Here is a 17225-nt window from a genome sequence, read left to right as displayed (position 1 = left end):
ATGTTTCAAAAGACGAAAAACAGAAAAATATGAATTGTGTAATGACCAAATCTTCCAGTAACAAATCTTGTGCAGAGTATTTGAGTTGTAAATAAGAGATTTTATGCAGAGAAGAGGAAGATTACTTTAGAGAAGGATGAGTTGAAGAATGACTGAGTCTGGTACTCACCACCATCGATATAATCTAAGAAGTAAAGGAATGAAGACATTGGGAGGTGACCTATCTTAGTGTTGCTCCCGGATGTCAGAATATATTTCCAAAATGCAGAAAATGCCTCTTGTTTAGGAGGATTTTTTGGCCCATCTGGCCATGCAGAGCCTCTTGCTGTTTTGCAGCTCATAGCTAAGATTTCTCAAAATCCCTTAAGAGAAACTGTCTCCACTGCTGCCCAAGTACTGGCTGTATGCAGACTGTCCAGACTCCTGAATAATATCCCAGAAAAAGTAGACCTATTAGATCGACCTCTCACCAGAAGGCTGATGCAAGCGCCATTGCAAGAAATGGATGAATTTCCAAAGAGAAACTCATCAAGGAATTCTCCTGAAATCATACAATAAACATAAAACTAATCTCTTTTTTATAGAATATATGGTAAATTCATCTTGCTTAAAAACAGAAGATAAACCAATTTAAATAAAATCCATATACTGAACCTATTAGAAATAGATAATTTTTAGTGATTTTCTAAAGACTAAAGTTGAATGTTTGAAACCCTAAATTAATGTTTACTTTTTTCTCTGAAACAGAAACAACAGAATAATTTAGGACAAAACAGAATAAACACTTCAAATTGTAATTATTTGTAGACATTTGGAGAAAGAGAGGAATGGAATTAGTGTTAATAATTGCTTGGGTGTTACTATCTGCATATTTGTCTGTCTGTCTGTCTGTACTGCAGGAGTGAGACATCCTACCTTTTTCCCCTTTTTTTTTCTGCTGATATAATGAACACAGTAACTTGAACTTCCAACGATAAGAAACAGAGGAAAAATTATTATCAAATCAACTACAAGAAATTACTGGAATATAAAAAGCTTCTAAAATTATTCAAATGTATAGTAGATTCTCCCCCAAAAAAAAAAATATTATTCATCATGAATAATAGTAATGATAACAATAATGGTAATAATAATAATGACAATATAGAAAACTTTTACAAAAATTTCCAAAGGAAAACTTTTATTTTTTGCATTTAATTTTTAATAGTAATCAATGCAAGTTTTATTGTTTTTCTTCAATTCATTTGGAGTAGTGACTCCAAAGTCTTTTCCTTAAAATCATACCTCGTCTTTTTTTCTCTTATTCAATGTCTTCAGTTCTGTGTTCCTTCTCTTCTCACCTGAAGTTGACTCAAGGGCTTTGACTGACGCTGGTCTAACATGTCGGCTTCTCTTGAGCCCAACAGATGATGATGAACAGTATCCCGGTGTATTAGTTATTCATTCATTCAGTCAGTCAGTCAGTCAGTCTCCTTTTTAACAGTACATCTGATCTGTGAAAGGAAACAGCATCAATTACAGAGTTCAAGCGCATTGCAAAAGATAAAATCTCTGCAACAAAAATCTTGTTGTAATATATGTTTACTCTGATCCTTAACTGTATAACAACATCGATCAAGTAAACTGATATGATTCACTAGTGGAAAAACAGATATATTCAATGATATATATCATTCGTTGCAGAATTGAAGTTGCATATAAGACGCTTAACATGTAAGTTTATCGAAAATTATTTACTTCTGTTAATATAAGTTTGCATTGACCACTTACTTAATATTAAAAAAAATGGTGAAATAAGGGAGTTGTAGACAGGAGACTCTATACGAAAGAAGAGGAAGATGACTCTAGAGAAGGCCAAAGTTAAGGAACGACTCTGTCTGGTATTTACCGCCATCAATCCGAGATAAGCATTGTAGACCTTTCTGGGATCTGCACCCCGATGTCGAGAATGCAAATAATGTCTGCAAAATCGTTAATAGAAACTTGCCACTCCTGCTCATGTGCTTGATGGATGCAGAGTGCTCATCCTTAAATTATAAAAAAAAAAAAAAGCCTTGGGTGAGCAGAGCTGCCATATACATTTCGTTAGGAGTAGTAGCTACAAATCTTACTCTTTTCATTCAATTCATCAAAAGTAGTAAGTCCTTATCATATCCATTTCATATAATTCATAAGAAAAAATAACATAAAATTCTTACTTTAAAAATCCTACATCATCCTATTTTTTCTCTTCTCCAATATCCTTCAGCTCTGTGTTCCTTCTCTTCTGATCAGATGTTGACTCAATGGGTCTGACAGACGCTGGTCTAACATTTCAGCTTTTCTTAGGTCCAGCAGGTGACGATGAACAATCTCCCTCTGCACCAGTTAGTCAGTCAGTCAGTCAGCCAGTCAGTCTCTTGTCCTACCAGTCCATATGATCTGCAATTGAAAATAGCATCAGTATATGAGGGCATTACAAATTCCAATTGTTTTACTAATGACATAATCTCTGCAATAAATAGCTCTGTGTGATGTTCCTTTACTCTGATCATTGAATGGAGAAATAATAATGATATTATTCTTGAGCAACAAAGCAGATTCATATTCACAAGTAAGTTCACAGAAAAAGATTTACTTTTGATAAGTTTACTTTGATGTTACAAACAATCATATACAGAACAAGACATTTCACAAAGAACTCACCTGTCGGACTGGTATTGAGATATTCTTTTCTTTTTTTTTCTTATTGCCTGGTTTTGTTCCTTTGAAGGACTTTGTAAGGATATTGTCTTTTTTCACCTCCCTAGGAGAGAGAGAGAGAGAGAGAGAGAGAGAGAGAGAGAGAGAGAGAGAGAGAGAGAGAGAGAGAGAGAGATGACCATTAACATTTAGAACTATGATATAAAAAAAAACAGATTTTATAGAAATAATCAGTTATTTAGGCCCATGGTCTGCTTAAAGAGAGAGAGAGAGAGAGAGAGAGAGAGAGAGAGAGAGAGAGAGAGAGAGAGAGAGAGAGAGAGAGAGAGAGAGAGAGAGAGAGAGAGAGTCTTTCCTGAAGAGCTTATGCTCTACAGACTTAAACTCTCAAGTTTCTTGGAACAGATTCCGTCCAGAACTTAGAGGAAATATTAGGGATATATCATATGACATTATCAATGTAGATTAGTATAAAATGAATAAAGATTGAAAGGTGATGAAAACACAATTTGTGTCATTCACAGATTTATTCATGATAAGCTCCACTATTACATATTACCTACCATCACCTCAACCATCTCCGTCAAGATCACTTAAATAGATTTTGTTTACATGAATAGATGATAGACAATGTTTAGAGTGAATCTTAGCACATTCAAGTCTTGCAATATTTTGATAAGAATATGTCATTATATAAGTCATACACTACTTTGTTAATTAAAAATATTAATTGTAAATGAATAATAATAAAAAAGAAAAGTTTTGAAAATAGATATAAGAGAAGAAAACAAACAGTAGAATAAACATACTAAAAGTTTTCAAAAACAATAGATTTTTTTGAAAAAATATTAATTGTTCCCTAACAATAGTATATATATATATATATATATATATATATATATATATATATATATATATATATATATATATATATATATATATATATATATATAAATATATATATATACATATATATATATATATATATATATATATATATATATATATAAATATATATTATCACATTACTATAAAAATAATGACCTTCATGATCTAAAAGGGTTTTTTATAATCAAATCATTATAAAAAGTTAGTTAAACCTGAATCCTTTAGTGAAAGATTATGAATTAGAATTTTGGTGATTAACATTCTGAGACATTTGTTTGACACCTAAAGGGTCAGATGATATTGAACTTCTTTTAGTTGTCGCCTCAGGGATCGTCAGTCTTCTTCGAAGCCAACATCTGTGCATCAGTCAACCTACGAGCAAAGAAGAAAACACCATTATGAAATAGACTTTGGTTGTCTGCAATGACTCAGCAAAAAAAGCTAACGAAAAATGGCATAGGATATGATGAGGAAATCTTTATTCTAAAGAGAAATAAATAATAATGATAGTGAAAGAAAGGAGGAAGATGAATATGATGAGAATTGAAGGAAGTGAGAAAAGAACGGAAGGAACCATAAATAATGATAATCAAACAAACATGATCAAATATTCTAATCAAATGATAATGAACAGAATAATAAGAAAAAGCGAAGAAAATAATGAGGTGGAAATTACTCTACACATCAACACCTCTCTATCATCCACACAACGACATTCTCTGGAAATGTCTCTGTTTCGATTAATGAAGATACAAAGGAATATCAAGTGATCGAATGAGATAAAGAAAAAACTATTAAGAATCAAATCATAGACCGAAGCCAAAAGAAAATTACTGTTGAAACTTGGCTTATAATGAATACAGATTAGTTATCTAGGCTCATCACCTGCTGAAAGGTTTAGAACGTAGAGAGAGAGAGAGAGAGAGAGAGAGAGAGAGAGAGAGAGAGAGAGAGAGAGAGAAATTATGATGATGATGCCTATATAGCGTGATGATCATTAACAATTAGACCTATGATATAAAAAATTACCCGATTTAATAATAGAGATTATTTTTTAGGCCTATGGTCTGCTCAAAGGCTTAAGATGAATGTTAAGAATAAAATAGAGAGAGAGAGACAGAGAGAGAGAGAGAGAGAGATAAAAATCGTACAATACAGATGAAGACGTAGAAGAAAAAGAATATGCAAACTCACCAAAAAACACCAAATCTACATCCGGTGGATTCCTCTGCCTTAAGACGCATCTCTCTAAGTAAGGCTTCGTCATCTGGTCGTTCATCTTCTCGGAAACAGATGAAGTCTTTCACCCTGACTCTCTTCAAGGAACTCATCATTAGGAGGAAGAAATCCCGAGGACTCCTCCTCTCCTTGGAACACCGAGGAAAGGAGATTGAAGTGAAGGATCTGTTGGGAAGAAGAAGAAGGAAAAGAAGAAAAATCGGATGAAATGAATGGAAAGGAAAAGGAGAAGAGAGGATATGATGTCAACCATATTTTTAATTTTTGTTTTATTGACATCTTCTTTTGTTAAGCTGAACAAGTGCATTCAGACACACACACACGAACAAACACACACACACACACACACACACACACACACACACACACACACCTTCAAGTACACAGTATTGCAATTAATTTTTAATGATCCTAAATATGATATGAATTGAAAATAGAAATAAACCTTTAAGTAACATTTGAAAAGTGTACAAATTGATAAACTTATTTCTATTTCTATAATAATTAATAATTGACTATTTCTATTAATAGGCCTATGAGATTTTTCTTTCTCCAAATCTGTTGTCGATTTAAAGTCTTATTTCAAATCAAATTTTCTGTTCAAAAAATTAATATAATAACTAAATCGTCTCTCTCTCTCTCTCTCTCTCTCTCTCTCTCTCTCTCTCTCTCTCTTAAGGAATGATGTCTGCTCACCTCCTTGCATCCTGTGGTTGCAATGCCCGAAGGATGTCCCCAACCTTCTCGATGTCTTCTCCCTGGACATCGCTGACCAAGACATTGACTTGTGGATCCTCCTTCAAGAAAGGAATTGAGTGACTGACGCTGCTGACATCCTTGACACTAAAGTGAATCACTGAAAGAGAAAAAGGTTTAAAGAAGAAGAAGAAGAAGAAGAAGAAGAAAAACAACAACAACAACCACTTAGAGGAAAATGAAAATCACAACCAAATCGCGAAGTAGACTTACCTAGTGTTCGAATGCCTTTAATTCAAGCTTCGATTTCGCACAAGTAGTTATCATTGTAAAGGTTTTACGGTTTTAAGAATAGAATAGGCATCTTTAAATCAAGTTACTTAGTCATACACTAAAATAAAACATACATTTCTAATATAAAGTTATGATTTACAATTTTAAATCCAAATTTTGAAAACGAAGCCGATGTTGATAAGTCAAATCGAACATTTGGACTTTGGGAAGAGAACAGTTTTCTCCAGTGTTATTTTAAAACATAAAATACTGTGAAATCATTTACAGTTAGGAAATTTTGTTTATTATCGTATTAGATTATCTATTTCAAAGGGGCTCCAACAGGGAAAATAGCCCAGTGAGGAAAGGAAATAAGGAAAAATAAAATATTTTTAGAACTGTAACATTAAAATAAATATTTCTATGTTTCTTTCGTAAGATTTTAAAAGAAAAGACCAAATGGGAATAATGATAACTGAAACAACGAATTTAGAGACGAAATTACTAAAGTTAGGAGCTATGACTTTGCGTTGATGTGTGTGCGCGAGTTAATCTGTGTGCGTGCGTGAGTCAATGTGCGTGTGCGTGCGTGAGTCAATGTGTGTGTGTGCGTTAGTTAATGTATGTGTGTGAGTCAATGTGTGTGCACGGGAGCATTGAAGCTTCTATCGTCTTATGGGATGACATCAGTATCCTCATGATACATTCGCATAGAGCACTGTATAAAGAAACACAGCCAATAACAACTCAGCTTCATTGAAATATCACAATATAATTGGTCGATATAATACTTTTCACGTCCCTTTCGGTGATTGGTTCTTGAGAACAAATGACTCCGCCCACATTTTTGTAGAGAACCAATCAGCAAAGAAAGGAGGCGGAGTCAGGAGGAACCTGGATTGACTATCACTGTTCCCGATACTGGTTTCCTCTTCATTACCATCATGATCATTACTATTTTATTCATTACTGTCACCATCATTATTTGTGAAATCAATAGTGACTATAGTGATGTAGTGATGTCACCTTTAAACTAAATCATTTCCTTTTTACATAAGAAAGGAAATAAATGAAAACCGCATCGAAAGCTTTTAAATTATTTCAAATCAGATGAAAACAATATTGTCCTATTTAAAAGAAAAGAAATTAATTGAGCCTTGAATATAAAGTTCTAAATTTATACAGCAATAATGATAATAATAATGATAGTTACAATGATAGAAATAAATGATAATAACAATATCAACTGAACGAATGACAGGAATGGGATAAGGGGAAGAAGGCGAGATATCATAAAGTCCCTCATCCTTTCAACTCACCTAAATGTCCGATCTCTTTTGTCTTTTGCAAAGATCGACAGAAGGCGTCGAGGCTGACTTGGTCCGGAATCCCAACTCTCAGTTCCTTCACATTTGGAGGGATTTGAAACGTTGGGTTCCAGATGCCTTTGTATTTCTCACAACTGTTCCAAAGAGAAAAAAAGAAAGAAATAATTATTAGATTCGATCGGGAATTTTATTAAGTGGAATGATGATGTTGATTAAGATGATTAAGGAGACGATGATGATGATGATAATGATGATGATGATGATAATGATGATGATGATGATGATAAGAATGAAAAGTAAAAAGGAATAATTTGGTGGAATATTGGAATTTATATCATCTATAAATGAGAAGGAAAATAAATTTGAGACTTTTTTATAATGAATCTAATGATGACTGTGATGATGATGATGATGATGATGATACTAGTGATATAAAGGATATAGACTATGAGACTCAAGTTGAGGGTTGTGGCAAAATTTGTAGCCTAATTATTCATGTCTGTCTTCATTTCTCTTTAAAACTACGCTTAACATACATACATACACACACACACACACACACACACACACACACACACATATATATATATATATATATATATATATATATATATATATATATATATATATATATATATATATGTGTGTGTGTGTGTGTGTGTGTGTGTGTGTATATAAGTATATATATATATATATATATATATATATATATATATATATATATATATATATATATATATATATATATATGTGTGTGTGTGTGTGTGTGTGTGTGTGTGTGTGTGTGTGTGTGTTTGTGTTTTTATGTATCACTTTCTTTTTCATAAAAATATTGGATGATATTAGTTAAGAAGTAGGCTGATATTCAGAATAACTGTCAGAAAAGCAAAGGAAAAGGCAAAACTTACTCTTCGCTGAGTAGACTTTTGATTGACTCTGTTTCCTCTGCGTTAATAGACGTAAATTCTCTAAAGCTGCGATGAAGGGATATTTCTCTTGGGTAAACCTGGTGTCGCAAGAGATGTTTGGTCAGTACCTCGAAGCCGGAGATACTTTCTTTGAGGTCTATATAAATTCTAATTTTATCTCTGTTTGGGAGAGGAGGATCAGTGGCTGCAAGGAGGGCGATGTAAGACTCGAATGATGAGTCAGTGATTCTAGTGTAGTGATCAATCAAGCAAAACCTCTGCGCTATCCAGCGTGAGAGTTCGTCATTGCACTTTATGTTGTGCATGACTTTCAGGAAGGAGTCTTTGTCCTTCAATCCTGATTTCTCCAGGAGTTTCAGGGTCTCAATCTTGGTTGCCAGTGGCACCTCCACTTCCCCCACGTGGAAAATACTTAGTGTCTGGATAAGTAGGTTTTGATACTTCTCCAGAGAGTCAGGGAGAGAGCCCCCATGCAGCTCTTTCAGAATATTTGTCACTCTTCTCTTCTTCCTTCTTTTTTTTGAGACAACACTAGAAAGCATTTTTTCCTGAATGTGTGGTGGAATACATGTCCTAGATAATTCCTGACTCCACATTTGCATTGGTGATAAGGTCACTTGTTTGCGGATATTGTAACCTCCCATGAACTCCATGAAACCCTTATGAGGGAAAGTGTAATAGGAGTTGTTGAAGGAGGTGACTTTCTTTAGGAAGGCTCCAGCCAGCTCTTCTATTGGTAATTCCAAACGAAGACATAGATCAGCCAATCTTTGATAGACCGAATTGGGAAGATTAATAAAATCATCTTTCAATCCTTTGAGAGATTCCAAAGAGAGTTCATCAAGAAACTGGTTTATTTTGTGTTGCAAGACACTTAATTCTAAGTCACACGTAGATGGGTTCCTCTGCAAACGCTCCTCTAATTTGGAGATGATAAGAAGGAAAATCTGCCAGTAGAGCTCAGCCTCAGTTGTGATTCTGTTTACATCATCTGGTTTGAACATCCAAAGAATTGTGAGGAGACAGAGATTATAGGCGACTTCCCACACTATGCTCATTTTGTGTTCAGTTTTCTTAAGGAATTCTAATAGTTTATCTAGCTCTTGTAAAACTGGGGAATCTTTGGGTAGACTCAAAAAGTATTTGGTTACAAACTCTTCTCTTTTGTTGGCTTTAATTCCTACAAGCCGAAAATGAACAGCATTCAAAGCTCTGGATTCGGGATGAGCATTCAGTTTCTCTTCAGCTTCAGGTCTGGTCGTAACAATAACAGTTAATTGGCTGTAGAGTTTGTTTAAAGAAAGAATATGGTTGAAAAGGCCAGATGAACTCTTATTGAGCTCATCGTAGCCATCTAAGATGACCAGAGTTTTTTGTCCTAAGACAGCTTTAACAAGGTCTCCATCCTTGAATGAGCGACGAACTTCTTCTCCCAAAGAACATTCAATAAGCCTATCAAATGTATTAACAATATCTCTCAATTCTGCATAAAAGAGCAGATGAAAGGAGCTGAGGCCTTTGATGGAGGATATTTGGTTGGCCCAGTCAGATGTTATCTTTTTCACTAGAGTGCTCTTGCCCATTCCTGCATGTCCTTTGAGCAAAATAAAACTTCCAGCGTCAGAACCCGAGGCTACATCTATTATGTCCTCCAGTAAAACCTCCTTATTCTCTCCATCCTGATTCAGTTCTATTTCTGTGAATATTTCATTCACTGGCAACTGCCTTCCATCTCCTTTCACTATTAAGGACAGTGGATTTATGGTTGTATTTCGATTCAAGACATCTTTCAAGAATGGAACACCTTTATTCCTTATCAATGCTATCTGTTCAGAGAAGAACAATTCCTTCTTGTACTCATCAAAGGTCTTTGGCGAAATGTCTGCATCTCTTATTTCATTGAGTTTTTGGTTGAAATTAGCAATATTTGCATCAATCTCTGTCTGGCTGACATGTGAACATATTTTGCCAACACTGCAAAGTGCTCTTTCCATTAGTGAACGGATTTCTTCAATTTTGTCAAAGAAATCTTCCTGATTTAGATTGAGAGCTTCATGAGCTATGGTGTTTCTTATGTCTTTCAAATATGTGATAAGACATTCTGGCTCTTTACCGCTTGCTGATGACCAAGCAATGTCATCGTTTCCAGCAAAGACTCCTTTACAATGTTTCAAAAGGAGACAAATAAGGGTTATATCCCACTTAGCAACATCTGGGGGATACTTCTCTAACGTCTTAAGCTGTTCTGGATAGAGCTTCCTCTTTAGTTTATTGATCTCTACATTTTTGTTTTCCAGGTAAGTTAAGAATTGGATTTTGAGATCCCAATCTGGGTTTCCCCAGATGAGAAACTGCCTCAACAAGGGACTGATAACCTCATCGGAGATCTTCCATAGTCTGATCTTATACCGGTCACACTCATTGAATACAGGAGTCATCCTGTAACGAAGTAAAAAAAAATAGAATGAATAGGTATGTAATAAATTGTAATTCAAAATGTGAATAGAAATTAAATTAATTTTCTCTGCTTTTTGAAAAAGCTAAATTTCTTTTTCAAATGTTTTTTCCTCTTATCATAAAATATCAAAGGTTATAAAAACATGTATACACACACACACACAAACACACACACACATACACACACACACACATATATATATATATATATATATATATATATATATATATATATATATATATATATATATATATATATATATATATATATATATATATATATATACATATATATGTCATGTAATATAATGACATGTATTAGGACGTTTGCCTGTTAGGTATTTAAAGTGCTGCTCACTCATTTGACTCTCGCTGCGGCTTGTTAACGAAGCGATAACGTAGCTGAGATTTTGACTACGGGAGTCGGAAGCTCGTCGGCAAGCAAAGAGGTGCTCTGCTTTGAGGAGTATTGGGGCTGTATAAGGACGTGGTCCAGTAGCCCTTACATACACTGAAAGAATCCCAAGGTAATCTTCGTGACATGTTGTTAGGTTATATGGTTATTCTATATTGTATATAGAAATTGTGTATAATTATTGTTTGCTTATGTGAGTAATTTTGTTTTAGGAGCGGACAGCATATATCGTAATACGTCTTGGGTGGTGATACCTTTTGTTACGTGTGCTTTATCTCTCCGTGGGTTTCTTTTAGGTAACTTTATAATTTTTTGTATGTTAATGAAATGTTTAATATGTTAATGAAACGTGACTTGAAAGTATTGTGGTTTTGTGTTGATACGTTAGTTTTGGGTGTAATTGGTGTCGCCATTGTAAAACTTTTTTATTTTCTGTTTTCTTTTAGGTGTTGACCGAAAGTCTTGTACCGACTATTTTACCTTGGTCAAATTTAATTACGTTATACGTTGCTGTGTGTTCGATACATTATGTATTTTTCGTGTTAGTTTGGAATTGTTTAGGTTTAAGGTTTTTTGTAATAAATACTATTTTATAAAGAAAATAGTTTCCTTTCTGCTCTTTACCATTTGTCTTGTATATGATCCTTTTTTATAAGGGAACGGTCTACTTCACCCTAGTGAATTGAGCCATAACAGGCTTTGATTTTAAAATTCACGTGACAATTTGGCGCCCGAACAGGGACCGTTCATTCATTTTACAAGACTGTATGGTGTATTGCAGATAAGGTCTGTGAAGCTTTTAGATATGAGTACTTTAAAAGAAATTGTTAGTTTGGGGAAGGAAATGGGTTACGAAGGTGATGATTTAAGGGATTTTGTTGAAAAGGAAAGACTTATTCGAGAGCGGGCACTAGCAAGGGAAAGGGAAAGAGAGAGAGAAGAAAGAGAAAGAGAGAGAGAAGAAAGGGAAAGAGAGAGAGAAGAAAGGGCAGTAGAAAGGGAAATACGAAAGCAGCAATTAGAAGTCGAACGATTAAAGTTACAGATGCAGGGAAATGAAAAAGATTCTAGTTTGTGTAAACCCTCGCTACCTAAACTGCCTGTTTTTAATGATATAACTGATAGTATTGACGCCTATATTTTAAGATTTGAACGTTTAGCCGTTAGTGCTGGCTGGAGCAAAGACATTTGGGCTGTTAGTTTAGCATCATTATTACAAGGGAAAGCTTTGGAAACTTACCAGCACCTTTCACCTGTTGAAGCTAAAGATTTCGATAGTGTTAAAGAGGCATTATTACGTTGTTTTCAGTGTACTTCGGAAGGATATAGATTGAGATTTCGTAACTGTAAATTCTTTAAGAACGAGACCGCTCAGCAATTTGGGAATAGATTGAAAAATAACCTTAAGAGGTGGGTGGAATTAGCAGATTGTGAAGAAACATTTGATGACTTGTTTGATTTAATGTTAATAGAACAATTTTTAAATGCTTGTGACAAAGATATGGTGGTATTCTTGAAGGAACATGAAATGAAAACATTTGATCAAGTTGTAAAATATGCCGAGATGTATATGGAGGCCCATTTAAATTATGGCAAAAAGAGTTTAAGTGGTGGTCATGAAAAGCACGGTGCCTCTGCAAGTAAAGTTACCACTGGGGATAGTAAATGGCAAACGGATGCCGATAGTGATAGGAAGGTTACGGCAAGAAATTGTTACGTATGTGGTCGTGGTAATCACCTTGCTAAAGATTGTTTTGAAAGGTTTGGGGGTCCAAAACGTAAAGGTGCGAGTAAGGGTGCGACAGAGAAAGCAGCTGTGGTTGGTCATGGGGGCAAGTTAATGGTGGATAAAGGTACAGTGGAAGGAGTAGAGGTTAATGTATTTCGTGATCCCGGGTGTACCACGGTGTTAGTTAAGAGGGCTTTAGTGCCGAAACACAAGTTTACTGGTAAGCATGTTGACCTTAAAATGGCTAATAACCAAGTTTTTAGATATCCTGAGGCTATTGTTGATGTTGTCTCGCCATATTTCACGGGCGAAACCTTAGCTGCCTGCATGCCTGATCCTATTTATGATTTAGTGATTGGGGCTATTGATGGTTCGACTGACGGGTTGAGTACGGAGGTTAGTGCTGTTACTACCCGACTGCAGAATCAAATGCAAGAGAAAAAGTTAAAGGGACCGTCAAAGCTTAAGGTCAAAGAAGTTATAAATTTAATGCAGAAAGAGAATATAGGGAAATTACAGGCTGAAGATGGGACGCTAAAAAAGGTTTTTGAGCATGCGAAGTCAAATAGGGTCTTTGTGAAGAATGAAAATAAATCTCATTGCTTCGTAGTTAAGAAAGGTATATTATATTGTAGAGTGCAAAATGAAGGCATTATTAATGACCAGTTAGTTGTTCCTGATAAATTTCGTCATGCAGTAATAGAATTGGCTCACGATTCCTTAATGAGTGGACATTTAGGAATACAGAAAACCACAGCACGTATACAAAGTAATTTTTATTGGCCAGGTATGTCGGTGCAGATAACAAGATTTTGCAGGTCGTGTGACGCTTGTCAACGAACGGTTGACAAGGGAAGAGTTAAAAAGGTGAAGTTGGGAAGAATGCCCCTGATTCAAGAACCCTTTCAGCGTGTTGCGGTGGACATAGTGGGTCCGATTGAACCCCGTGCCAGCGACGGATCAAGATATATTCTCACCATTGTTGACTATGCTACACGTTATCCTGAGGCAGTAGCTCTGAAGAATATAGATTCAGTTACTGTAGCTGAGGCTTTGCTGTCGGTATTCAGTCGAGTGGGAATTCCAAAGGAGGTGTTATCTGACAGGGGAACACAGTTCACCTCTGAAGTAATGCGTGAATTTAATCGCTTGTTATCTATTAAGAGTATTACTACTACCCCATATCATGCTATGTGCAATGGTTTAGTGGAAAAGTTTAATGGAGTGTTGAAGAAAATGCTCAGACGTATGTGTACAGAACAACCAAAGATGTGGCCTAGGTACATTGATCCTTTATTATTTGCCTATCGTGAAGTTCCGCAGTCTAGTACCAAATTCTCTCCGTTTGAGTTAGTATATGGTCATACTGTGAGGGGACCACTTAGTTTATTGAGGGAGCTGTGGGAAAATGAAGATAATGCAATTGAGGATAGCACGAGGACCACGTACGAGTATGTAGTAGACATGAGAGAAAGGTTACAGGATACATGTAGGCTGGCTCAAGAAGAGTTAGAGAGGGCTAGAGATAAGTATCAGTGTTACTATGATAAAAATGCTTGTAAAAGGGAAATAAATGAAGGGGACAAGGTCCTGTTGCTGTTGCCCACAAGTAACAATAAGCTTCTGGTGCAGTGGCAAGGTCCATTTGAAGTGGTAAAGAAAGTTAATAGGTATAATTTTGTTCTTAATATTAATGGGGTTGAGCGCAAATACCACATTAACATGCTTAAGTTATACTATGATAGGATAAGCGAAGGCAATAACGTGAAGGGTAAGTTTGTTGAGGCAGAGGGCAGTGGGGATCTCAAATCTGGAGTTGTACTTTTCACCGATGATCAGGAGAGTGATGATCTTGCATGTGTGGCAGTGGTTAGTGAGGATAGTGATGAATATGAGGTAACAGTTGTGCCGAGTGATATTCAGAGTGAAGATGTGTCTAATGTTAAAATTAATCAGGAATTATCTGAAGATAAAAAGGAGGAGGTAGCTAGAATATTACAAGAATACAAGAATGTGTTTACTGATGTACCAGGTAGAACTAATGTGATTGAACATGTGATAAACCTGTCAAGTCAGGGTCCTGTAAGGTGTAGACCATATCCTGTACCTTATGCTCTGCAGCAAGATATAGATAGGGAGATTGAAAGAATGCTCAAATTAGGAGTTATCGAGTGCTCAAATTCTCCTTATGCTACACCTTTGATAGTGGTAAAGAAAAAAGATGGCAGTAACCGGATGTGCTTAGATTTTAGGAAGATAAACAAGCTTACGGTATTTGATTCGGAACCCATGCCAGATCAGAACTTAATTATGACTCGCGTAAGTAAGAGCAGGTATTTTACGAAAATTGACCTCTCTAAAGGATATTGGCAAATACCTTTAGAAAAAGAGAGTAGAGAAGTAACCGCTTTTCAAACTAATAGAGGACTCCTTCAGTTTACAACTATGCCATTTGGTTTGGTAAATGCTGGTGCTACTTTTAACCGTATGATGAGGAAATTATTTAATGGTGTGAAAAATGTAGAGCTGTTTGTTGATGATATTTTGATTCATTCACAGGGGTGGGAAGAGCACAAGGAAACTCTGCGGCTGGTACTGGATATTTTAAGAAAAGCATTTCTCACAGCTAAGCCGTCCAAAACGGAAATTGGTTATTTTTCAGTTGAGTATTTGGGCAGTAAGATCGGTAACGGTATATCTCGGACAGCTGAGGACAAAGTAAGTAAGGTATTAAATGTAGACACACCAAAGACAAAAAGGGAGGTAAAGTCTTTTCTTGGTTTGACTGGATACTATCGCCATTATATCCCTGACTATGCTACTATTGCTGCACCTCTAACAGATCTTATAAAGAAATCTCAACCCAATGTAGTAAACTGGAGCCTGTGTCACCAAGAATCTTTTGAAAAGTTAAAGAACATTTTAAGTAGCCATCCAATAGTTAAGTTGCCTGATTTAACCAAAGATTTTGTGTTGCAGGTAGATGCATCAAATGTGGGTTTAGGGGCAATCCTTATGCAATATGTTGATGGCGAACGTTGGCCAGTGCAATATGCTAGCAGGAAACTCAAAGGTGCCGAGCAGAATTACTCTGTAATCGAGAAGGAATGCCTCGCAGTAGTGTGGGCTGTAAAGAAGTTTTACCAATATCTATACGGGAAGGCATTCGTCATAGAATCTGATCACCAACCTTTGAAGTACTTAAACTCTGCTGGTCACATTAATAGTAGACTAATGCGCTGGGCCATGTATTTACAACAGTTTGAATATACCATACATAATATTCCTGGTAAAGAAAATGTTGGTCCAGACTGCTTGAGTAGGTTGTAAAAATTTGATTTCTTTCGAAAATTGTCGAGTTGTATGATTTTTATAGATTGGGGCATGTGTTACATGTTTGTCAAGTGTTGACCTTGTGTATGTTATTGACCTTGTATATATGTTATGTTCAAGTAATGTATATATGTTCCTGTACAGGTTTTTGATTTGTACCAGTAGTATTTTTTCTTTTGTTTGGTTGTAAGAAATTTTGCAATTTCTTAAATCATCAGGGAGATATTGTCATGTAATATAATGACATGTATTAGGACGTTTGCCTGTTAGGTATTTAAAGTGCTGCTCACTCATTTGACTCTCGCTGCGGCTTGTTAACGAAGCGATAACGTAGCTGAGATTTTGACTACGGGAGTCGGAAGCTCGTCGGCAAGCAAAGAGGTGCTCTGCTTTGAGGAGTATTGGGGCTGTATAAGGACGTGGTCCAGTAGCCCTTACATACACTGAAAGAATCCCAAGGTAATCTTCGTGACATGTTGTTAGGTTATATGGTTATTCTATATTGTATATAGAAATTGTGTATAATTATTGTTTGCTTATGTGAGTAATTTTGTTTTAGGAGCGGACAGCATATATCGTAATACGTCTTGGGTGGTGATACCTTTTGTTACGTGTGCTTTATCTCTCCGTGGGTTTCTTTTAGGTAACTTTATAATTTTTTGTATGTTAATGAAATGTTTAATATGTTAATGAAACGTGACTTGAAAGTATTGTGGTTTTGTGTTGATACGTTAGTTTTGGGTGTAATTGGTGTCGCCATTGTAAAACTTTTTTATTTTCTGTTTTCTTTTAGGTGTTGACCGAAAGTCTTGTACCGACTATTTTACCTTGGTCAAATTTAATTACGTTATACGTTGCTGTGTGTTCGATACATTATGTATTTTTCGTGTTAGTTTGGAATTGTTTAGGTTTAAGGTTTTTTGTAATAAATACTATTTTATAAAGAAAATAGTTTCCTTTCTGCTCTTTACCATTTGTCTTGTATATGATCCTTTTTTATAAGGGAACGGTCTACTTCACCCTAGTGAATTGAGCCATAACAGGCTTTGATTTTAAAATTCACGTGACAATATATATATATATATATATATATATATAGATATATATATATAGATATATATATATATATATATATATGTATATATATCTATATATATACATATATATATAGTATATATATATAAATATAAATATATATATATATATATATATAGATATATATGATATATATATATATATATATATATATTTATATA

General features: G+C 35.1%; 1 protein-coding gene and 1 long non-coding RNA gene across 2 annotated transcripts in view; one reads left to right on the top strand and one right to left on the bottom strand.

Moving 5' to 3' along the window:
* Positions 1-7080: 7080 nt before the first annotated feature.
* Positions 7081-17225, bottom strand: part of LOC137627018 (uncharacterized) — a 122172-nt gene continuing 112027 nt past the window's right edge. The window contains exons 2-3 of the mRNA XM_068358000.1: positions 8015-10474; positions 7081-7240 (exon numbers count right to left, since the gene is read on the bottom strand). Of these exons, the coding sequence (XP_068214101.1) occupies positions 7081-7240; positions 8015-10473 (2619 nt within the window). The 5' untranslated portion in view covers position 10474. The remainder of the gene's footprint in view (positions 7241-8014; positions 10475-17225) is intronic.
* On the top strand, positions 10820-11806 carry LOC137626651 (uncharacterized). The gene is made up of 2 exons (XR_011041075.1): positions 10820-11203; positions 11354-11806. It is a non-coding gene; the product is annotated as an uncharacterized lncRNA (long non-coding RNA).

The sequence above is a fragment of the Palaemon carinicauda genome, chromosome 34, assembly GCF_036898095.1.
Source record: "Palaemon carinicauda isolate YSFRI2023 chromosome 34, ASM3689809v2, whole genome shotgun sequence".
Lineage (NCBI taxonomy): Eukaryota > Metazoa > Arthropoda > Malacostraca > Decapoda > Palaemonidae > Palaemon > Palaemon carinicauda.
This window is presented reverse-complemented; position numbering and strand designations above follow the sequence as displayed.